The sequence below is a fragment of the Rhincodon typus genome, chromosome 13, assembly GCF_021869965.1.
Source record: "Rhincodon typus isolate 14 chromosome 13, sRhiTyp1.1, whole genome shotgun sequence".
Classification (NCBI taxonomy): Eukaryota; Metazoa; Chordata; class Chondrichthyes; order Orectolobiformes; family Rhincodontidae; genus Rhincodon; species Rhincodon typus.
The window spans coordinates 34075568-34101130 of NC_063344.1; the positions used below are offsets into that span (position 1 = coordinate 34075568).

At 39.8% G+C, this 25563-nt stretch overlaps 1 protein-coding gene across 1 annotated transcript in view; it reads left to right on the top strand.

Moving 5' to 3' along the window:
* mfsd8l1 (major facilitator superfamily domain containing 8-like 1) overlaps window positions 1–25563 on the top strand; it is a 73045-nt gene that overhangs the window by 6379 nt on the left and 41103 nt on the right. The window contains exon 2 of the mRNA XM_048604380.1: window positions 21747–21932. Coding sequence (XP_048460337.1) covers window positions 21747–21932 — 186 coding nt within the window. The remainder of the gene's footprint in view (window positions 1–21746; window positions 21933–25563) is intronic.

Genomic DNA, 25563 nt, shown 5'->3' on the forward strand with positions numbered 1-25563 from the left:
TCTCCTACAATACTTTGGCGGGGGAGTTGGATGGGGGCCTGGTCTGGTCCAGACCGTAACAATATTACAAGTATTTTTAAAAGTGCGAGAGATTTTTGTTCCCTACAATCGTTTCACACAATAAGTTCCACCCCCCCACAACCCTCTTTGGGGATGGAGTGGGGAAGGAAAACTTCTCCCTCTAATCTTTCCATCTATTATTTTTGGATAGCTGCCACAGTGTTATCGTCCTCTCTGCTAATGGAGATAACTCCTTTCTATCTACACTACTTAACCCCTTAATATTTTATATATCTTAATTTAGTCTCCCTGTCAGTCTCTTGTTAAGAAAGCATTGTCTATTCCAAAGAAAACCCCAGCCTCTCCAGTGTTTCTTAATAGCTAAAATTCTCAATGCTTGGAAAAACTGTTGTAAATTTTCACTTCTACCTGCTACAGTGTAATCAAATCCTATACTGTGGTGACTAGAATTGTATGTGGTACGCCAGCAGTGGTCTAGCTAGTGTTTTATGCAGTTGCATCATAACTTTCCCACTTTTGTACTTTTAGACCTTGGGAAATAAAGGAGAGTACTCTGTATGCTTTCTCAACCACCGTATCTACCTGTCCAGCTACCTTAAGGGCTCTATGTACATGCAGTCCAAGGTCCCCCTGTTCCTCCACACTTCTTGGTATTCAACCATTTATTGTGTAGTCTCCTGCCTCGTTGTCTTCCCAAAAAGTGTTACCTTGCATGTCTCTGGATTCCATTCACTTTGACATATTTCTGCCACCTGACAGTCTATTACAACTTTCTTACCCCTATCAATAATACCACCAAATTTTCACATCATTACTGAACCTGTTAATCATACCCCTGATAATTAAGTTCAAATCATTGATACGTCATAAGAAGCAAGGCATCACAGTACTTAGTCCTGAAAAATCTTATCGGAAACATCCTTTCAGTCACAAACACACCCAGTGGCCATTACAGTTTATTTCCTGCCATTATGCCAAGTTTGTATTCAGTTTGCTACTTCCCTGATTTGCAAGAGCTTTTACTCTTCTGAACTGTCTGCCATGGGGGACTTTATTGAAAACTTTGCTAAAATTCATGTTGATGAACTGTGCCACCATCAAAACCCCCCCTAATTATCTCCCCAATATATTCAACTGAGTTAGTTATTCATGATTTTCCATTGTCAAGTTCGTGTTCACTTTCCTTGATTAAGTTGTGGCTTTTTAAATGAAGATTTATACCCTCCTTTAGATTTTCCTTTCCTAATAATTTGCCCATGCAGATTAGGTTGACTTGATTTGTAATGATTTGATTTGTCTTTTTAAATAACAATATAACTTGTTCTTAAATGAGATTAATTTAATGTTATAATTTCCACCCATTATTATAATTATCCAGTAATGTTGCTTTAAATATATGACTTTAAATGTTACACAAATGCAGTCTTTAATGTAATAGGATTTTATTCAACTGTGGAGAATATTTTTATCGGTTTGGTAATGAGATGATAAAGGGAATAAATCCCGAAAAGATTTATGAAATCTTTATTCTGTTGGGAATGAATAGGTCTTTTTATATAAATGAATAGGTCTGTTGTTGAGTAAATATTTGTTCCATCACAGCCATGATCGTGAAGAATGGTGGAGCAGGCTTGAAGGGCCGTTTGGCCTCCTCCTGCTCCTATCTTCTATTTTTCTATGTTAGGTCATGTTTCTAAGAATTTAGAGCTGCTGATTTACAATGACTGAATAAGCCAAATTCTATTTTAATTAAAGGCGTTTTGGGATTTTTACTGGTTCATTGAGATAGAAGTTTGCAACTATGACCAATACTGTGTGGTAACTGGGAAGATGCCCTTTTTTACACATTGAGTCATAGTGTCATGCAGCATGGAAACAGACCCCTTGGTCCAACTTGTCCACTCCAACCAGACATCTCAATTTGACCTGGCCCTATTTGTCAGCATTTGACCCATATCCTCTAAACCCTTCCTGCTCATATACCTATCCAGATGCATTTTAAATGTTCTAATTGTACCTGCCTCCACCACTTTTTCTGGCTGCTCATTCCATTTATGTACCACCCTCTGCATGGAAAAAGTTACCCCTCAGGTCCCTTTTAAGATCTTTCCCCTCTCACCTTAAACCTATGCCTTCTAGTTTTGGACTCCCTTACCCTAGGAAAAATACCTTGTCTGTTCACCCTATTCATGCCCCTCAAGATTTTATAAACTTTGATAAGGTAACCCCTCAGCCTCCTATGCTCCAGGGAAAAAAAGTCCAAGTCTATTCAGCCTGTCTCTATTACTAAAACCCTCCAGTCCCAGCAACATCCTTGTAAATCTTTTTAACAATCTCTCGAGTTTAACATCCTCTTTCCTATAGATGAGTGACCAGAATTGTATGCAGTATTCTAAAAGTGGCCCCACCAACATCCTGTACATCCACAGCATGACGTCCAACTCCTATACTTATTGTTCTGAGCAATGAAAGCAAGCATGCCAAACACCTTCACTGCCCAGCTTACCTGCAACTCCACTTTGGAGGAAATATGCACCTGTATCTCTAGGTCGTTTTGTTTGGCAACACTGTCCGGGGCCCTACCATTAATTGTATAAGTCCTGCCCTGGTTTGCCTTACTAAAATGCAACACCTCACAGTTATCTAAATTAAACTCCATCGGGCCGTCCTCAGCCCATTGGCCCATCTGATCAATGTCCTATGGGGGTGGGTTTTGGTAGGGTGCTAGTTAGTGACAGCAAGTATTGCCATGGGGTAAGGGCAGTTTATGAAGGATAAGCAGCAAAGGAGACAGCAGGCCCCATCATAGCTGCTTCTGCCTTGCTGCATACAGAAGTTGACATTTTGGAGGGCTAGCATTCACATCCTGTGCAAAAATGTCAACTGTAAGTTAGCATGCCCAATCTGGAGCAAGATCTTCCAGCTCCAAAAAATTTTAGTTTGGGGGAAAAAAAAATCTTCAATTTCTCCCTAGGTGGAACTTAATAACTGTGCACTTAAATGCATCAGACTGGTTGGCTTCAGGAATTTGACAAGTTGAAAATGGCCTACTGGTCCACCCCTGCTCATTAACAAGATCCTAAAGGAGCTTAGCAGACCACTAATTGAAGGCAAATGGATTCCTGACAACTGCCTATTCCCACCTTTACTTTCTTTTCGGTGTCCTAAAGGCCCAGAACACTGACATTCTAATGGAAAATGCTATTTTCAAAGCATGCTTGTTCTTGTTCTAGCCCCCTTGGACAATTGAAAATCCTAGCCTTCAATTTTAAAAGCTTGTTTATTTGAGTAGAAATAAAATGACATTAAGACTTCAGCAAAGTAGGGTGGTGGATAATGCAGCGTATGTATCTGAAAAGGCAAGGTATTCAGGGTATTCAATCTAAGATTTTATTTGGTTGCCTAATTGGACTGCTCTGGAATTTTAAATTAGGAATTAATATTTTTAGTGTCTCACAAATGAATATTTCACACTTTATCATTTTTGTACCTTCCTTTCTGGCTAGCGGACAGCATAATAAACTGCTTTCAAAATACAGACAAACTAGCAGATTACAAAATATCATGTTAATTCTGTTTCAGAAATGTTGAAGTCTGTGCCTGATCTCAATCCACAGTAGAGTGAGATTTTTTAAAGAACAGAGTATGGCCGGTTGAGTCTTTGTTTATGCCCTGACCTCAACTTTGCATTACCTTTATAACTTATGATTGTTTAATTAATTTCACCATTTTGTTCTTTAAAGGCAAGCTCCAAGTTTGAAATGTTTACAAATTGATAAACAATCCTACAGTACTGAAGTCTGAGCAAATGCTTTCACCAAAAGAAAATTTATAATGCTGAATGGGAATCCATCATTGGTAGCATTTTTGTGTTACAAAAATGTTACGTCCCAAGGTTGGTTAAAATTATGTAGAAAGTCAAGAGTAGTGTTCCAGCAAAAAGTATTAGATTTCCAGTGTGTTTTAATGGTTTCTGTTTTCTCTCCAGTGTTCTTAATGGGAATTTGTGTTTAAGTTAAAAATGCCCGATTGATTTTCTGATTATGGTGACTAGTTGCCAGGATAAATCAAGGAAGTCCTAGAGATCTGCAGCACAGAGAAAGGACCTTAGGCTCAATGTGTCTTGCTGGTCAAAAATAACCACCTAAATCTCTTTTTCCAGCACTCGGTTCACAAGTGCTGGAGCCGAGCAATTGGCATCGCAAGTGACTATCTAAATATTTGTTAAATGTAATGTGGGTTTTTACCCTACTACCCTCGCAGACAGAGAGTTCCAGATTGCCACAACCCTCTGGGTGAAAAAGTTTTTCCTTGCATTTCCTCTAAACATTCTGCCCCTTGCCTTCAATCTCTGTCCCCTTGTCATTGATCACCGAGGCGAAAAGTTTCTTCCTCTCTACCCCTGATAATTTTATGTATCTCAATCATGTCCCTTCTCAATCTCCTCTGCTCTAAGGAAAACAACGACAGACTGTTCAATCTCTCTTCATAACTGAAACTCTCCAGCTCAGGCAACATCCTGGTAAATCTCCTCTGCTCCTGCTCCAGTGCTATAACTTCCCTCCATTTTTGATTCCGATTCCAGAACTGCACACAGTACTCTAGTTATGGCCTGACCAATGTTTTATACAAATCCAACACAATCTCTCCGCTCTTAAACTCTATGCCTTGACTAATAAAGGCAAATATATGATATACATTTTAATCACTTTATCCACCTGTCCTGACAACTTAAGGGAGCAGTATACATGCACATCAAGATTCCTCTGATCCTTGCTGCTTCCCACGGTCCTGTTTATCACATATTCCCTTGCCTTGTTTGTCTTGCCCAAGTGCATCACCCCACATTTATCTGGATTGAATTCTATTTGCCACTGTTCATCCCATCTATATCCGCTTGTAGTCTAAGGCTATCCTCCTCATTATTTACCACATTGGCCTCATCTACACACTGTATCACAGACCTTGCCCCTGATTTCAATACCCATATTGTGCCTCTCTCAACACCAACCCAAATAATTCACTTAGAGCCTATCTACATCCTCTGGCTCCATGCACAAATTACCCCTGTTGTCCTTAATGAGCCCTACATTTTCCTTGTTAACTTTTTACCCTTAATGTACGTTGAAATAACATAGGATTTTCCTCTATTTTTACCTGCCAGTATCCTTTTTGATATCCCTTTTTAGCTCTCCTAATCTCCCTTTTAAGTTCCCTGTTACACATCTTATACTCCTCTAAGGCTTCGTATCTTCTGAGCACTCAGTATCTACCATAAGCCTCCCCATGATCTCTTTATAAATTGCTGTATATCTCTTGATTTCCAGAGTTCACAAGATTTGATGATCCCACCCTTTCTCTTTATTGTAATATGTTGGCCTTGTACTCTCCATATTTCCTTCTTGATTCAACCCACTACTCTGAAACAGACTTACCTGAAAATATCTAGCCAAATCATACTTGATCTTCTTAAAATAAGCCTTTCCCCTGTTGAGAACTTTGATTTCAGGCCCATTCTCTTCCATAACAATCATGAATCTAATGAAGTTACGATTGCTATCTGTAAAATGCTCTCCCACTCATCCTTCAACCACTTACCCAAGTTTGTTATCTAAAATTAAGTTGAAGACCAGCTTGTGGGGCTTTCTATGTATTGGCTTAAAAACCTATTCCTATTTTATTTCAGAAAAATAAAAGTGTGGTGTACACTTTGTGATTTTCTGACCTGAGAGATTCAAGGCAAATTTTGGAGATGTAGTTTTAACTTTCATAAATTTCCTAGTCTGTTCATTGCTTTCTTGTTGGAGTTAGAAAATATTAATCGCACAATTGTCTTATAAATTCCTTCAATTACATCACTGTTTAAATGTGTTAACTTAACATTATTATTAATAAATTTGTGTAATGCTATTGAGTTATAGAACTGTTACTTTTGGTGTCTGGCTCATTACCAATCCACACTGAACCAACCCTAGTTTTCAATAATAAATGGGTCACTCATTTTTGGCTTAATTCAGAATATTATCATCTTTAGCCTGGCACTGGTTGCGTATAATAAATCCCATTATTTGTTGAGATTTTCTGCATTTTTAGCTTGATAAAAGATACAAGACTTCCTAACAAATTATTTTTATCTAAAAAATTTGATGTGAATTGTATTCTTCAATTTGATTTCGAGCCGACTAAATTACTGAATAACATGCTGCTATAAATATTGAGGAAAAGCATTATTTTGCAATAAGACTTAATATTGTCTGCACCTTGAAGGAATCCTTGATACCTTTGTTTTTGCTGGGTTTTTCTAGGAATTCATTGATATCTGAAATGTTAATGAAATAATGGAATGTGTTCTGGCAGCCAGGCATGGTTGGTTTTTTTTCCATCTGATATTCACTAATATTTTCATCTGACTGCTCATTGAAACTGTATGGTCAGCATGATTGGAACAATGAAAACATTTTTATTTTCAAAAGATCAGTTTTGTTGGTGAGCCAAGACTAATGTTTTATGGATGGCTCAATCAATATGTAAACATGCAACAACATCTCAGCTTTTAGTGATATTGAACATTAAAATATTATTTTGCACGGTTTTAATATATTGTGAAAATTATTTTCTATTGGATTTAATGTTAGAATATTCTGAATCACTGCCTCTTGCTTTTTAAATATGTTTTGAATGTACAAATTGGAGACGACCAGCAAAGTACAATACTATGCTCTGCAAAGCTAATGTTGCATTTTTGGTGTTTGGTATGGATGGTATAGCAGCAGACCACTTATAAATATTCACCAAAGTAGATAGAAAAAAAATTGAACAATTGAACATTAGGAATAAGAATGACTACTGTATAGGTGGCATGATAGCTCAGTGGTTAGTGCTGCTGCTTCATAGCACAGGGACCTGGGTTCAACTCCACCGTTGGGCAACTGTGTGGAGTTTGCATATTCTCCCTGTGTCTGTGTGGGTTTCCTCCCACAGTCCAAAGATGCACAGGTTAGGTGGATTGGCCGTGCTAAATTCCCCATAGTGCCCAGTGATGTATAGGCTAGGTAGAATAGTCATGGGAAAGTCAGTGTTACAGGGATAGGACCCACCTTGTGGGTCTGGGTGGGACGCTGTTTGAAGGGTTGGTGTGGGCCGAATGGCTTGCTCCCAAACTGTAGGGATTCTATGACTCTATATGACATTGAGCTTTAAACTGTACACCTTTGCACAGTACGTATTTATAAGTGTCGCAATTTCACCCGACTGACCATTGAATTTCCAAGTTAATAGCATTTATATTTTTAAAGCCACCGTCATGAGCTTTCATTAGTAACAACACTGTTATGTGATAAAAATGAAGTTACAAATAGCATTTTTAACCCGCAGAATAGTCATTCACGCTTTAAAGCTTCTGAAGGTGCAAAATTGTGTTAATCATTAACTATAACATTGACGTAATAAAGTAATACATTTATAAATGTGGAATGGTCTCCTCCAGTTAGGGTAAATATTAATAGCTGGTACCAAAACTGATCAGTTAAATTTTAAATGGAGATAATTTGGAATAGAAAATTTGAGTTTAAATGCCTATTTTGTCAAATCCCTATGTTTGAATACTTCAGATCTAATTGCTAGTCGATGAATGTTGGTGAAACAGGATCAAATAAATAAATTAAGTTCACTGTTGCATGCTTGTTTTAATGTAAGATGTTGTGTGGCAGGCACAGAGGAGTCATTGCAACTTGTATGGTACTGTAGTAAAGGTAGTGAGTGAGTTGGACTGTGAGTGGTGTCTCGTGTCAGCTCTAAAGTTGATACCAATTAGTTACAGATTTTGGAGAAATACCACAATACAGCTTTTTTATAAAGTAGCATCTGGATACTTTAATCAGTTTGTTGAGGGGTTTACACCATCACAATACCATCTTGAAGTCTTTTAAAGCTATCATTCTTAACTTACAAATAGTTTTGGTATGGAACCCCAATAAATTGTTGCACATGAAACTTCTATATTTCAATAAACTTCCAAAATATTTTCATAGATATTTGTTTTGATGAATGGGCCAAAGGTAATACTTTTCTTATTACGTATTATATACCTGTTATGAGCCAAACATTGCTACCTGTCTCTGCTTGCAATTTTTCTTTTGTTTCCAGTATGTTTTCTTTGCATGTAAGGGATAGAGAAGCTTTTGATCTGCTTGTCCTATTTTTCACTGTATCATGCCTTTCAATGTCTGTGCTCTTGTTTGCACACACTCTCTCGCTCTTTCTCTCTTCTCTTCCACACCCTTCTCACCTGTCTGTCCTCCCCACTTGCACTCTTGTTCATGCATTTTCTCTTCCTCTCACTGACCTGCTGTTTCTTACTCTTTCTTTCTCTCTTTTGGCCTGTTTACTTTTTTTTAGTTTCGTTCTCTATCTCCTCCTTTGATCCACTACAACAGATATTTTAACTGTGATTAATTATATGCAGGTAGTGGGCCTTAACTGGGGATATAAACACAAGTGAAAATGTGCTAATAAACCAGAATTGGAGTAGGTCTTGTATACCTAAAATGTGTAGCTCTGTAAATAAATATCAAAACGTATGAAGGTTGGCTCCAGTTGTATCTTTCACCAACTATCCTTCTGAGATACCACCTAGGAACAGAAGGTGGTTACATTGAGGTCAAGGTTGAAAACTAAGGAAATTAATTCTCAGATGGCAAACTGCCAGCTTAGTCATCAATTTGGTAACTGGCAAAAAGTAAGTGTAAATTGAAGGGTAACCCTAACAACTGGGAGAATGGAATGGATATGAGGATGTGGCCTTCCAAAAAGGAACAGAGTATGGCCTTAAGACTTGTTTCCATGAGAAGTAAAATCAGAAATAATGTAATTTGTGAGAGAAATGCCTGTTCGATAGTGATGAGGATTTGAGTTTTCTACTGGACCTCCTGAAAGAAAGTTCTGATGAAAATAATTTATCTGAAATGCTAAATCTGTTTCTCTCTCCCAAGGTGCTGCTGAATAATTGTAGTATTATTGTTTTTATGTCCATTTTCCTGCATTGATCATGCTTTGCTTTTGTATGTATGTTTGCAATTCTGAATTGTGCTCAGATGTTTCATTTGGACAGGCTGCTGATTCTAACTGGTTTAGGTTCTTGGAGAGGTTCTTGCCGAAAGTCCTGAAAACTCTGCAAAGGTCCAAAGAATAGAGGACGGAATTGCCAATTTTCTAAATGCTCCAGATACTAGGTGTAGGAGTCAATACAGTGAAAGGGTTAAATAGAAGCTGAATGAGAATGAAGCGCCTTTAGATTTGGCTATTGCAGCAGCAGACAGAGGTGAAACAGCAATAACGTGTGAATGAGTTGCAGGGATGACGTAGGAACAGTCAACAGGTGTGACTTGAAGTATCGATGTGATGAACTAGCTAAAGTGAAGAGTAAAGATTCTTGAAATGAAACATAGTAAAAAGAATTCTGAGGAACTAGGTAAAGATAATGATATATTGAATTAATTGTAATGTTCATAAGGAATTTTAATCTTATGAAGAATATATTAGATGTGGGTTTGTTTAATTACCTGGGTCCTGATCCTGTCATGGCAGAGATGGAATTTGAATTCAATAAAAATCTGGAATTAAAAGCCTAATTGATCGTTGGGGAAAAAAATCCCATCTGGCTCATTAATGTCCTTTAGGGAAGAAAACTGCCATCCTTAGCTGGTCTGGCCTACATGTGATTCCAGACCCATAGCAATGTGTTGACTCTTAACTGCCTCTGGGCAATTAGGGATGAGCAATAAATGCTGGCCCAGCCAGCGACTTTCACACGGCATGAATGAATAAACGAAAAAACGTTACGGAAGTGGCAAAGTAGATAGGTGCTGGAGTTGAGCATCATGTTTCTGATTAGCATTTTCTTTTGTTGTTATTAATGACTACTTCAGAGAGGTGTGACAACATGAACGTCATAATCATAAATACTCCACTTGAAAGTTCTTTTAGCAGTGGATTCTGAATGGGATCATGTGGCAGTTGATAAAAGGCTGCATAAGTCTTTATCTGATTAAGCAGAATTGGAATTTGGACTTGTACAGTTGTTACAAATCATTCAGTTTGGATAGTTGGCAGATATATTTCCTATCACTTGGTCTAAGAGCAGAATCTCGAAACACATTTGTGCTATGCAATATTCCTTCTGCTCTACAAGGTGCTTCAAATTGTTCCATCTTTTTCTGCACGTCTGAATGCTGTAATACCAGGGAACTGTGCTCTCCTCATCTTGGGGTCTTGGAGCAAAATTAAGAGAGACTGACGCATCATACAAGATAATCTGCGAAAGGAGCTAATTTTGGAGACTTTTTTCATTTGATTGTGCGACATAGATATTGCTGGTTCGACCAACATTTATTGCCTATCCTTAATTGCTCTTCAGGAGGTGGTCATGAACTGCTGTCTTGAACCTCTGCAGTCCATGTGGTGCTGTTGGGAGTTTTAGGGTTTTGACTCAGCAATTCTGTAAGAGAGCGTCATAGAAATGAAAGGGTCCCAATGAAGTAGTAAGTCAAATGATGGGAAGGCAGTTGTAAGATAGTTATTTCTCAATCATTTTGTCCTGATTTGGCAAAATATAATTGAATTATATTCTGTTTAACTGTAGTCAGTGAAAGACACTTGTGTCATGGAGCCATTCGGATTCAGTGCATGACTGTGTGTTAAGTGGAATCTGTCGTATGCCCTCAAGTCAAATAAGCAAGTAAAGGACATTGCTTTTACAGCCCAAGCTAAGGTAAACCCAGGCGAACAAATGTTAAATCACTTTGAAGCGAAGCCAACCTTTAGGTTTCAGGACAGGATAACATTTCAAATTGTAAACAAAAAAACAAAAGAACTGTAGATGCTGGAAATCTGAAACAAAAACAGAAATTGCTGGAAAATCTCAGCAGGTCTGGCAGCAGCTGTGGAGAGATAACATATTGGGTCCAGTAGGGTTCTGAAGAAGGGCCACTGGACCCAAAACGTTAACTCTGATTTCTGTCCACAGATGCTGCCAGACCTGCTGAGCTTTTCCAGCAACTTCTGTTTTTTGCCTTAATTTGGTTTATTTCCTAAATTAACTTGTTCAGAAGAGAAAATATTCCAGTATGTAGCTGGCATTGTTTTATAATTCAAAAGTAATTAGTTTTGCATGGTTATTTTGACCTTTATGTATTTTATTGTATCAAGTAATGGTATTTTGTAACCTCAATTTTAATATAGTTTCGTTAGTGATGAGGTGTAATTCTTGCTAATGTTATTCCAAATCTGTTTTTTTTTAAAGTAACATTAGTTAACTTAGTAATTTTTTTCAACAAATAGAAGTTTAGGTTGTAGACTTGCTGAGCCAGTGTGTTTGATTGCAGACGTTTCGTCATTGTGCTAGATAACATCGTCAGTGCGCCTCTGGTGAAGCATTGGTGTTCTGTTCTGCTTATTATTTATATACCTTGGTTTGCTGGGGTGGTTGGCATTACAACGGTTCTGTTTTTCAGTGATTTTGTGCATAGGACCCAGTTCAATGTGTTAGTTGATGAAGTTCCGGTTGGAAGGCCACACCTCCAGGAATTCCCTGGCATGTCTCTCTTTGGCTTGTGCTATTATGGATGTGTTGTCCCAGTCAAATTCATATCCTCCTTTATCCTTGTGTATTGAGACCAGTGAGAATTGGTCATGTCTCTTGGTGGCTGGTTAGTATTTGTGTATCCTTATTGTTAGTTTTCTTCCAGTTTGCCCTATGTAATGTTTCTCGCAGTCCTTGCATGATATTTTATATATTACATTAGTTTTATTGGTTGTGGGTATAGGATCCTTTACTGTCGTTAGTAGCAGTCGCAGGGTGGTTGTTGGTTTGTGGGCTACCCTGATGCCTCGGAGTTTGAGTGGTCTTGTGGTCATCTCTGATATGTCTGTGATGTACAGTAGGGTGACTAGTGTGTCTAGTCATGTTGTGTCGTCTTGTTGTGGTCTGCCACAGAGATAACAGCAAATTGTGTTTTTCGGGTATCCGTTCCTTTTAAAAACTCAGTGTAAGTGCTCCTGTCCTGCTTTGCACAATTCTGGGTTGCTGCAATGTGTTGTGGCTCATTTGAATAATGTCCTGATACAGCTCCATTTATGGATGTTGAGGTGGTTGCTGGAATTATTAAGTATCTGGTCCATATGTGTGGTCTTTCTGTATAATCCAGTCTGGAGTCCACCGTTGTTCTTACGTTCTACCATCGTGTCTGGGAAGTGTAGTCAGATATTGATCTCTTCTTCTTTTGTGAATGTTAGTCCAATGAGGATGTTGTTTATGTGTCAGTGGGTTTATTCTAGTCTTGTGTGTTTGATCATCATGAAGGTGTCATCTACATAGCAATGGACTCAGAGGAAATACAACAGACCATCCAACAGATGATAGTCCTAACACTGAGCAGAAAAGGTAAGTGGAACACATTCAACACAAGAGAAGAAAGCCCTGGAATGGCTCAAGAAAGACAGTAACATCATAATCTTACTGGTGGACAAAGTACCATGAAAATAATCCTTAATAGAGCCCAGTACATTGACAAAGCTAATGCACTACTAGCAGATACCAACACCTACGAACAGATGGCAATAGACCCAACACCACAGTTAGAGAACAGGATCAAAACAATCCGAAAGAAATTACACAACTGAGGAGGTATCAGCAAGACAGACTACTGAAAAATGATGCCACAGGGATCCAACACACCCTGCTTCTATGGACTCTCCAAGGTATACAAGTCAGAGATCCCCCTCAGACCTATTATCTTACTACCAGGCATGCCAACATACAGACTAGCCAAAGAACTACAACGGAAACTGAAATACCTAGTTGACAACTCTACCCACTCCATCCATTCCTCCCAAGAATTCCTCAATGTCATCAAGGGCAACATAATAGAAGAGGTCGAGATAATGATATCCTTCAACGTAACAGCACTATTTGCATCCATAAACATTGACATAGCCAAAGAGATAATTGCCACACTGCTGAATGAATCAGCAAGGCAGGCACCCTCTTTACCCAGAGATTGGTAAGCCTGGGGACTTCTCTGCCATAAAAAGCTGTTGAGGCCAAAGCATTGAATGTTTTCAAGAAGGAGTTAGCTATAGCCCTTAAGCTAAAGGGATCAAAGGGTATGGAGAGAAAGTGGGAACAGGATACTGAGTTTATGATCATCATGATCACGTTAAACGGCAGAGCAGGCTCAAAGGGCTGAATGGGCCTACTCTTGCTCCTGTTTTCAGTGTACCTAAAAGATGTTAATAGTTTTTGAAATTTTCAGAATGCTCAGACGTTGCAGTATTTGGGATAACGTTAAGCACAAGGGTGTGACCACCCTCTCTTGGCTAATGGCTCAGTGCACCTCCATGTTGATCAACGCTTGGAGAAAGCAATGATGCTGACAAGTATGCAGAATGTACTCTGGCTGGGGGGATTTTAGATTTCACCACCAAGAGTGGCTTGGAAACAGCACTACTGAATGAGCTGTTTGAGTGCTAAAGAGCATTGCTGCTCTACTGAGTCTATGGCAGGTGGTAAGGGAAACAAGAAAAGGGAAAAACATACTTGACCTCATTCTTAGGAATCTGCCTGCTACAGATTCAACTAACTTTGACAGTATTGATAAGAGACCTTGCAGCAATTAGGGCATGTCTTCACTTTGATAAGATCTTACGTCATGTTGTGTAGTGCTATCACCATGCTAAAGAGAACCAACTTTGAACAGGTCTAGCAACTCAAGACTGGATATTGATGAGTGACAGAATCATACCCCAGTACAAACTGCAGCTCATGGCCTAGCATAATTCCCACTGTATTATTACCATCAAGCCAAGGGATCAACCCTGGTTCAATGAAGAGTGCAGGAAGATATGCTAGGCCCAGTACCTGGCATACTTAAAAATGAGGTGCCACCTTGGTGAAACTGTAAAATGGGACTTTGCATGCCAAACAGCAGAAGTAACAAATGGTAGACAGAACTAAGAAATCCCACAACCAATGGATCAGATCTAAGCTGTGCAATCTGGCCACATTCAGTCATGAATAGTGGTGTATAATTTAAAAAAAACTCACTGCAGGAAGATGCTCCACAAATATCTCCGTTCTCAATGATGGAAGATCCCAACACATCAATACAAAAGGTAATGCTGAAGCATTCACAAAAAACATCAGCCAGAAGTGCCAAATGGGGATCCATCTCAGACTTCTCCACTGGTGTCGAGCAATTCAGATGCCAGTCTTAAGCTAATTTGATTTACTCCAAGTGGTTTCAAGAAATCATTGGAGGCACTGGATACTGCAAAGGCTATGGGCCCTAAAAAAATCCAGCAATAGTTCTGGAGACTTGTGCTTCAGAAATTGCTGCACCCTTAACCAAGCTATTCTAGTACAGCTACAACGCTGGCATCAATCTGACAATGTGGAAAATTGCCCCATGTATGTCCTGTACACAAAAAAGCAGGACAAATCCAACCTGGCCAATTCTGCCCACCAGCGTACTCTACACCATCAGTAAAGCAATAGAGGCTAGAAATCCTGCAGCAAGTAACTCGCCTCCTGACTCCCCAAAGCCTGTCTACCATCTACAAGGCACCTGTCATGAGTGTAATGAAATAATTGCCACTTACCTGGATGAGTGCAGCTCCAACAGCACTTGAGATGCTTGATACCATCCAGGACAAAGCAACCCGCTTGAATGGCATCTCATCCACAAATATCTACTCCCTCCACCGTCAATACTCAGTAGCAAAAGCAAGTATCGTCAATAAGATGCCCTGCAGAAATTCACCAAAGATCCTTAGACAGCATGTTCGAAATCCACGAACATTACCATGTGGTAGGACAAGGGCAGCAGATGTACCACAACTGTCTACAAGTTGTTGGGTTCTGGTTTGCAATCATTAATTTGTTGATTTAATTTTTCGTGATTCAAATCACCCCAGATGCCTGATTCTGACACTAGACTTATTTAAGAATGTGAAATGAAGAAAGCAGTAGACAGGTGTTTGTGGACAAAAGAATCTTTGTATTTCTTAAATATAAAAGGTAAGTAAGATACAAGAAATAGAGGCAAATGTAATAAACAGTGAAATTGACTCAATCAACTAAAAAAGAGGACAGTCATTAAATACAGTATTAAATTAAACACAGGTTAAACAATGATGGAAGCTAAACAGCCGTTTTAATCACAGAAACTTTAATTAGGCTTTCTGTCATTGGGGTCCCTGCACTGTCACTACCCACCTTCCCTTCCCTACTAGCTAGATTGGAAACTTGGGTCTCAAAAGTTCAAGCTCATCACGAGGGAAAAACGCGATTTTGAAGTACAGCTGGCTGTTCCCACTTGCCGTACCCAGTGCTTCAATGAAGACTTCGGACGGTGTAGGCCTTCAGTCTGGGTTGACTCCGCTGATATGGTAGGATGCAGTTTGGATTTATCGGGTAGCTACTTGGATTTCCTTATTGTGTGGTGGTTTTGCGGGTCGGTTTTCACCTCAGGATCTGTCTGAGGCATGGTGGCGTTGGTTGGGTTGGTGATTTTTGGAGGTTGTTGTTTTTTATGTCTGCTGGCAATGGTTGGTTGCTGTTGGCTTCCCTTGTGTGGAACAGGCCTGTGTTGGTAGGTTTCGGAATTGCTGTCAGGGTCCCTCTTCTGGAGATAGCTGTGCAGTTAGCTCTCGTGGAGTTTTGGAAGAGATCGGGGCCTGCAGTTATACTAATTACAGACCTCTTCACACCAAATCTGCACTTGCTGTTGTATTACTGGTGAAGTCAATTGGCTTCCCGTTAGTTAACAAGTATGTGTAAATGTATTTTGATTGAGGTTGAATGCGCGTTATCGTTCTGAATGAACATTGATTGAAGTTGAATGTCTAGGATCTGTATAGGTTCCTTAATGTCTAGGTTGCATAGCCCGAGGTGTAAAAGTTAGTTTCAGGCTGAAGTGTTGGGTTTGGTTTGTTGTTCTCTTAGAGTGAAGGTGTAAATTGGATTTTCAGGCTGAACAACGGTCCCAGACCGAAATCATTCTGGTTGTGTACGTATTTGTCAGATCATTATTGCCGTGTCTGCTTTTAGGGAGTTTGCCAAGCACACACTGCGTGCTATAGTTCCTGCATTGTTTGAGTCCCTGCACTTGAAATTCTTCATTAGAAATGAAGTTGTGTGGGGTATCTTGTGATCACGAAAAGCGCTGTATAATTCTTCTTACCAGAGAAAAGCTCTGTAATAATGCAGGGAAGAGGAAGCAGTCCTGTAATAGTGCAAAGTGCATATTGAGGCTGAAGCTTGAATAAATTAGACAAAGAAATGAAGGCTAAGATAGGCTTCAAACAAAACTAGAAGCAGAAGATCTCCTGTTAAATTTTGGTGGTTGCCAATAGGCCCAGGGCTAGACTAATAGAGGCGAGGCATGAGAATTAGATAATTGGAGAGAGTTGATAGTTCAGAATAAACTATCAAATCTTGGTTATGTGTTTGAATTTGTTTTGTAAAGTCCTTGCAGGTGGAACCTGTAAGTCTAGTTGCTAGGTGTTTTGAAGAGTGACTATTCATGCATGCTTTAGAATGAGGTCAACCACATCTGGAACAGTAATCTAGAGGTTTTTTTAAGCCCCGTTGATCACATATTCATAGAATTTCGATCCAAGGTAGCGGCAGGGTAGGTCTCCTCAGTCAGAGCTCATCTGCTCTGTCCACTTCTTTTCTTTTTCTCTTTTTGATTTTTCTCTTTTGTGTTTTCTTTCATCTTGGCCATGTCCTGAATTCCCAGCTTCAGTGCAGACCTGGCATGGTGATCTCTTGGCCTGTCATGGCAACCTCTTGGCCTGGTGTGGCTGTCTCCCAGCCCAGCATGGTGGCCGATTATTACCTCAGCACAGTGTTCTTCTGGCCCGGCGTGGCCTCAACATGAATGTCCAGCCTCAAGATGATTCCAGAGTGGTCTCCCAGCTGAGAGCCTTGTAGTGAAGCTCTGTGGTCTCAAATCAAGGCCCGGTGCGGATTGGAGGCTAGGAGCTGGTATGGACAGGGTTGGAAGTACTGTTATTCTGAACTCTTTACTTCTTTCTTTTTCTAATTTTTTCTTTCCGTAAGAATTTTGGATGTGAATGTAGGAGGTAGGGTTAGTAAGTTCGCATGACACCAAAATTGGTGGTGTGGACAGCAAAGAAGGTTACCTCCGAGTACAACGGGACCTTGATCAAATGGGCCAATGGGCTGAGGAGTGTCAGATGAAGTTTAATTCAGATAAATGTGAAGTGCTGCATTTTGGAAAGGCAAATCAGGGCAGGACTTAGACACTTAATGGTGAGGTTCTGGGGAGTGTTGCTGAGCAAAGAGACCTTGGAGTGAGCTGCATAGTTCCTTGAAAGTAGAGTCGCAGGTAGTTAGGATAGTGAAGGTGGTGTTTGGTATGCTTGCCTTTATTAGTCAGTGCATTAAGTATAAGAGTTGGGAGGTCATGTTGTGGCTGTTCAGGACATTGGTCAGGCCACTTTTGGAATACTGCATTCAGTTATGGTCTCCCTGTTACAGGAAGGATGTGGTGAAACTTCAACAGGTTCAGAAAAGATTTATAAGGACATTGCCAGGGTTGGAGGGCTTGATTTGTCGGGAGAAGCTGAATTGGCTGGGGCTATTTTCCTTGGAGCGTCAGAGGCTGAGGGTTGACATTATAGAAGTTTATAAAATCATGAGGGGCGTGATGGGGTGAATGGCTCTGGTCTCTTCCTCAGAGTAGGGGAGTCCAAAACTAGAGGGCATAGCTTTATGGTGAGAGCGGAAGGATTTAAAAGGGACCTAAGGAGCAACTTTTTCACACAGAGGATGGTACATGTATGGAATAAGCTGCCAGAGGAAGTGGAGGAGGCTGGTACAATTACAACATTTAAAAGGCATCTGGATGGGTATATGAATAGGATAGAGGGATATGGGCCAAATGCTGGCAAATGGGACTAGATTTATTTAGGTTATCTGGTTGACATGGATGAGTTGGACTGAAGGGACTGTTTCCATGCTGTACAGCTCTATGACTCTAATTTGTACTTAAGAATCTGTTCCTGGGTGCCTTTGTACCTAAGATAGCATTGTAAGTGGCCACTTGTAAACTTCTCACTGCACGCAAATGAGTGCATGTGACAATAAGCTAGAGTCAACACAGTGTGGAACTGGAGGAACACAGCAGGTCAGGCAGCATCGGAGGAACAGGAAAGTCGATTTCCTGTTCTGATGAAGGGTCTCAACCGAAATGTCGACTTTCCTGTTCCTCTGCCTGACCTGCTATGTTCCTCCAGCTGCACACCATGTTGACTCTGACTCCAGCATCTACAGTTCTTGCTATCTCTGATTGACAATAAAGCTAATTATAATTATAATTCAATTGCTAAAAGGCTGCCTTTCTGCAGGACAGTACATCTCTAAGAGCAGTGGTTCTTAAGCCGCCTAAAGAGGTAGCAGCTGCAGTAGGAAAACTAGATGTAAAATATTATATCTGTAACTTGAGCAACACTTTCAGCATGTGATTTTTTTTTAGTAAAATTAGTTCTGCTTAAAACAGCTTGTGTTTAAATAAAAGCAAATCCGGCAACATCTTATTAGTACCAACAGGAAAACTTTCAGGCACTTTCATGAAACTAGCTGATGATTTCTTAAGGGGTGGTGCTGCAGAATTTGAGAAGTATTAATTAGATGAGGGTAAAATTTAAACTGAAAGCAAAAATATGTTGGAAATCACAGCGGGTCAGGCAGCATCTGTGGAGAGGGAGCAAGCTCACGTTTCGAGTCTAGATGACTCTTCATCGGAGCTGATGTGAAGTGATATAAAATTTAAAACTGGGAGGTAGGCATAGGTGGTATAACAGAGTTCAGATTGGTTCTGTTGATTTGTGGAATTGTTTAGCTCTATCACTTGCTGTTTGGCACAAGAGTAGTCTTGTGTTGTACCTTCAACAGTTTGATACCACATTTTTAGGTTTACCTGATGCTACTCCTGCCCTGCTGTCCTGCAGTCTTTGAACCAGGATCGATCTTCTGACCAGATGGTAATGGTAGAGTGGGGAATATGCTGGGCCATGAGATCACTGATTGTGCTGGAGTACAATTCTGCTGCTGCTGATGATCCTTTTCACCTCATGGGTGTCCGGTCTTGAGACATTAGATATGTTTGACATCTATCCCATTTTACATGGTGGTCATGCTGCACAACATAAGCATCCTAAATGTGAAGCAGTGAGCTTGCCATCCTCATTATTTCCTCCAGTAGTGTTCAATGTTGAGGCATACTGATTCATCTTGAGGGGTTGTATATGATAATTAGCAGGAGGTTTCCTTGCCCGTATTTGACCTGAAGCCATGAGACTTCATGTGGTCTGGAGTTGTCCTTTAGCTTATGATCCAAGATGACATAAATGTTGTCTTTGGCTCTGTTGGTGTAATGGTCAGCAGTCAGTGAAGTCAGTGGCTATGACTCTTCAAAAAAGTTGAGTGATTATATTTTATAGACCATTTCAAATCATATGTAGTTAATTGTTCCTCTGAGATAATAAGTTCTTTGAAAAAGTTATTACAAGTTAACCTTGTTGGTTTGAAACAGATGCTGGTGATAATGGAAACGTCTAAAATTAGTCTGGTGGATGCATATCAGTGACTGTTTTACACAAGATATGTGACTACAAAGGAGTTCCTCAGGGCTCTAGAAGAGAGGTTTTGCATATTTATTGCTTTGTGCAGAATATGTTTTTATTGATTTAATACTTTTAAATGTTAGTTGTGAAAGTATGAACAGTTTATAATCTCTTATTTAAAGAGAGCAAAGGATCCTGTTGATGTCGTGCAGTTGGAGGACATTAACTGCTCCATTGAATAGACACTGAAAATGTCTCTTTGTGTTAAGAGGTTAGACTTGTAATATGTAACTCTAAATAAATGCTGATTAAAGATTTGCTCCAGTTCCAGTTCACAAACTGTTTTTGTGGAATTTAAAGTCCACTTTGTAATTGTGTGTGACTCTGTCTCTCCCTTTTAACTTTTTTACTCTTGCTACGTCTCTCCGAGCCTGTCTGATATTTGAAGTGATTCTTCTCTTTTACTTGCCCACTACCGTACAGATGTTATTGTTTTCTTTGATTCACGAACTCTGTTATCCATTTGCTCTTATTTTCCTCTTTCACTTTCCCTTGGGCCCCCTTTCCACATGCATGCATGTCCTGACTTTATCTACTTAACTTGGGACTTTGTCACCCATCTACCCTTCTTTCTCCTCCCCAGCACCCTCCATGCTGTTTTTCTGATATTCTGTCCATAACCTGTCTGCCTGCTCAGATTTGCCTAGTACTCTTTCTTGTTGTTCTCTTTCTTGCCTCATCTCATGCACATCTGGCTACTTTTCCTCGGTGTTGTAAGGAAGGGTCACTGGACCAGAAACGTTAACTCTTTTCTTCAGTTTTTTTCTTCACAGATGCTGCCAGACTTGCTGAGCTTTTCCAGCAACTTGTGTTTTTGTGGCTACTCTCTTGCACCTCTTTGCCCTCTTATCCATTTGTGCATGCTATCTTTAGCAATTCACCGTCTTAGATTTAAACAAAAAATGTTCGAAGTTGCAATTTGAAGAACAATTGGTTGAACTCAATCAGACTTGTCTGCAAAGGGACAGACCTTCACAATGCACCATATATGTATATTATGTATAACTTATTGAAATTATAAGGTTTAACAGAAGCAACATTATTGGAGATGCAATGGTTTTGAATTTAGAATTTATATGACTGTAGCGATAACGTAATCAGTTGTAATCCGTGTTATGACCCCATTTTTTTTCCTTGTCTCACTTCTCTTTTGACCGATAAAAGATTTTGAACTTTAAAATCAGATGTTGCATTGCCGATTTACTTGACTGTGTATTCAATATGTACCTGGCTGTGTGCAGTCTTCCAAAAAATAAGCTAGACAGACATTCTTGCATTCAACACTTAACGGAATTTTATTGCTAAAACCAAGTTGTCTAAAAGATATTTATAAATGTCAAAGATATACAAATATGTCCTACCTTACACTAGTATCCCACTAATATTCACAAACACTCATGCTCTTGAGCATGTAAATTATAACAATTTACATAATTTTGGATGCTAATTTTGGCTGAGGAAGATAAAATGCAAATAAAAGGCAGTTTTAGAAAAAACTCTAATTGTGGAAGTTTGGTGTATTCTCCTTTTTCCCTGGAAAGTGGCATTGAGTTGAAATTTGTCTTTAAAATTTGCTGGTTGTTGTGGGGCAGATTTCAGTCTGGTTTTTCAAGCCACAGTCTGGGCTTAAAGCTCTGAGAGAATTTTCAGAGTGAGATGGGGGTTATATGTAACAACAATTAACATCTGAAGGAACCATCCTCCATCTTGATGAGATTGGAAGGAACTGTTCTCATCTCCTGATGTGTCATTATTTCTCTGAGTCTTCGTAGAAGTTGACTGTTGCCTTGCAGGTGTAAGTAAGCAGTTACTTGAAGCCGGTGTCCTTTGTTTAATAAGAAGTACGCTTTTTGAAAAGTTCTCTGTATAACTAATGATAAAATTGCAATACAACCAAAGAACCACGGATGCTGGAAATCAAATAAAATTACAATTCTATGTTTAATATGCAAATCTTCATGACATGAGTTATAATTTAAGGTGCAATTAAACTTTTTTTTAAACCTTTGTTTCAGCTGTAATACTTCCAACAATCTGGGCATATCTTCAGACTCTTCATGCTGAACCTTATTTTCTCGGTTTGGGACTATCTGCATTCAGTTTTAGTGGGTTGATTGCAAGTCCCATCTTTGGACGTGTATCAGACAGCACACGGAAGACAAAAGCTATCATATTATTTGCTAATTTATTTGAAATTGCTGGTAAGTTGATATTACTCGCTCCTTTTGTACAAAGCTGGGGATTGATCCCTGACACAAGGGGCTGTTTTCCAGAAACAGGTAGAGTGTAATAGAGGGGAAAGAGCATGGGAGCCAACATCGGGAATATTTTTCCCACATCTAGCCTGTCCAGTCTCATCAGGTTTTTGTAGGTTTCTATGAAATCCCCCCCTTATACTTCTAAATTCCAGTGAGTACAAGCCCAGTCGATCCAGTCTTTCTTCATAGATCAGTCCTGCCATTCCAGAATCAGTCTGGTGAACCTTTGCTAGACTCCCTCAATAGCAAGAATGCCCTTCCTAAGACTAGAAGACCAAAACTGCACACAGTACTCAAGGTGTGGCTGCATCAAGGCCCTGTACAACTGCAACAACTCCCCCAACTCCTCCATATTCTGATCTCTAGATACCACATGCAGAAATTAGGTGTGTGATAGAAGCACTTCAACAAATCTTATTCACAAGAGCATGCATAAGAATCTCCCTAGAGCATAAGAACATAAGAACTAGGAGCAGGAGTAGGCCGTCCGGCCCTTCGAGCCTGCTCCACCATTCAATAAGATCATGGCTGATCTTTTCGTGGACTCAGATCCACTTACCCGCGTTCTCACCATATCCCTTAGTTCCTTTATTGTTCAAAAAAAATCTACCTTTTTTTAGAAACGTTTACTGAAGTAGCGTCAACTACTTCACTGGACAAGAAATTCCATAGATTAACAACCCTCTGGGTGAAGAAATTCCTTCTCAATTCAGTCCTAAATCTGCTCCCTCTAATCTTGAGTGTATACCCTCTTGTCCTAGCTTCACCTGCCAGTGGAAACATCCTCTCTACTTCTATCTTGTCTATTCCCTTCATAATTTTATATGTTTCTCCTTTGCACCCCCTCCAGTGCCATTACAATACTGTGCATGCTCCTGGTGTCAGCAAATGCAGCCTTTTAAGATCTGAACCTGGACCCAACCTGCCAACTGCTAGCTTTTCCAAGGTGGGAAGTTAAATATTTTATTGAGATGTACAGCCTCTGACCTTAATCAGTTTTTGAGGTTTTACAATGGTGGCCAGGTTTATCAGGTCTGAAGAAGCTTGACAGCTGAAGTAAGATAAGAACAAATTTGTGGAAAGGTTAAGTATTTTCTTAGGATTGCTTGTGGAAGAGGAGCACTGGGACTGCTAACCTCCCTGGCTCCCATGCTCTTTCCCCTCTATTACACTCTAACTGTTTCTGGAAAACAGCCCATTGTGTCAGAGATCAATCCCCAGCTTTCTGCATCTGATCCACTGCTCTGGAGTGTTTTCTGACTGACTGGAAGCCAAGCCTGTCATCCAGGCAGGGAGGCAAACTGTGGAGTTGAAGTTCCATTGTACGCAATTTTAATATTTAATCTTTAATCATACTTTGTGAATCTAGATCTTTTGACTCTGCAAGATCACCAAACTCTGCATTCCTGTCCATAGATGTTGCCAGAACTGTGGTGTTTCCAGCACTTACTGTTTTTAATTAAGCCAAAAATACACTTCTAGTTAGTAAATAAGAACAAAGAACAGTACAGCATAGGAACAAGCCCTTCAGCCCACGAAGACTGCATTGATACTTGATGCCTTTCTAAACTTAAAAGCCTTTAGCCTCTGCTGAATCCATATTCCTCTATTCCCTGCCTATTAATTTATCTGCCAAGATGTCACTTAAATGTTGCTATTGTATCTGCCTCTACCACTTCCTCTGGTGTGCATTCCAGTCACCTACCACCCTTTGTGTACAAAAAAAAGTTTCTTCTTCTATCTACTTTAAACTTACCCCCTTTTACCTATGTTTCCTAGTAACTGATATTTCTACCTGGGAAAAAGACTCCGACTATTCATGCCTCTCACAATTTTATAAACTTCTATCAGGTTGCCATCATCCTTTATTCAAAAGAAAACAAACCAAGTTTGTTCAATCTCTCCTCATAGTTAATACTGTCTAAACTAGGCAACATCCTGGAAAAACATTTTGGTACCCTTTCCAAAGCCTCCACGTTCTTCTGATAGTGTGGTGACCAGAACTGTACACAATATTCCAAATGTGGCCTAACTAAAGTTCTGTACAGCACCAACATGATTTGCCACTTTTTAATACTCTGTGCCCTGACTGATGGAGGCAAGTATGCTATATGCCTTCTTGACCATCTTATCCACTTGTTTGGCCACTTTCATAGAGTCATACAGCCTGGAACAGACCCTTCGGTTTCAGAGAACTATGGACGTGTACATGTAGATCTCTCTATGTTGATGCTACTAAGGGTTTTGCCATTTACTGTATACTTCCCTCCTGCATTAGATCTTCCAAAATGCATCACTTTTTGCATTTGTCCGGATTAAACTCCATCATTGTTCTGCCCAAGTCTCCAGCCTATCAATAAGCTGTCATATCCTCTGACAATCCTCCTCACTATCCACAGCTCCCCCAATCTTTGTGTCTTCCGCAAACTTAATAACCAGACCATCTATATTCTCCTTCAAGTCATATATCTATATATTAAACACCAACAGGGATTCCAGTGCTAATCACTATGGAACACCACTGGTCACAGATGTCTAGTCAGAAAAACACCCTTCCACTACTACTGTGTCTTCAATGACCAAGTCAGTTCTGTATCCATCTTACCAGCTTACTGCGGATCCCATGTGAACTTCACCTTTTGTATCAGCCTGCCGTGAGAGACCTTGTCAAAGGCCTTGCTAAAATCCATATTGACAACATCTGCTGCCCTGCCCTCATTGAGCATCTTTGTCACTTTCTCAATAAATTCAAACAAGTTTGTGAGACACAGCATTCCCTGCGCAAGCAAAAACAGAAATTGCAGGTCTGGCAGCATCTGTGGAGAGAAATCAAAGTTAATATTTTGGGTCGTGTGACCCTTCCTCAGAATTTCCCCACACAATACCATGCTGCCTATCGCTAATAAGTCCATGTTTTTCCAAATGTAAGTAAATCCTATCCCTAAGAATCTTCTCGAGTACTCTCCGCACTCTTGACATAAGGCTAACTGGCCTGTAATTTCCTGGATTATCTCTGTAGCCCTTCTTAAACAAAAGAACAATTTTGGCTATTTGCCAGTCCTCTGGAACGTCTCCTGTGACAAAAGAGGATACAAAGATTTTGTGCAAGACCCCAGTAATTTCTTAATCTGCCTCCCTCAGCATTCTAGGGTAGGTCCCATCAGGGGCTGGGACATGTCTGCCTTAATGTTTTCAAAACACCCAACACCATTCCTTTTTTGTATCGACGCACCCTAGAATATCAATATACCCCTGCTGAGGGTCACAGTTCACCATGACCTTCTCCTTTGCGAATACCAATGCAAAGTATTTGTTAAAGACCTCACCCACTCTCTTCAGCTGCCTGCATAAATTTTCTCCTTTGTCCTTGAGTGGGCCTACACTTTCCCTATCTATACCTCTTGCTTCTTATATATACATAAAGTGCACTGGGTTTTTCCATAATCTTGTTTGCGAAAGACATGTCATGGCCCCTTTTAGCCCTCCTAATTTCCTGTTTGAGTTATTTCCCGCTATGAATCTCAGAATCTTTACAGTGTGGAAGCAGGCCATTTGGCCCATTGTGTCCACACTG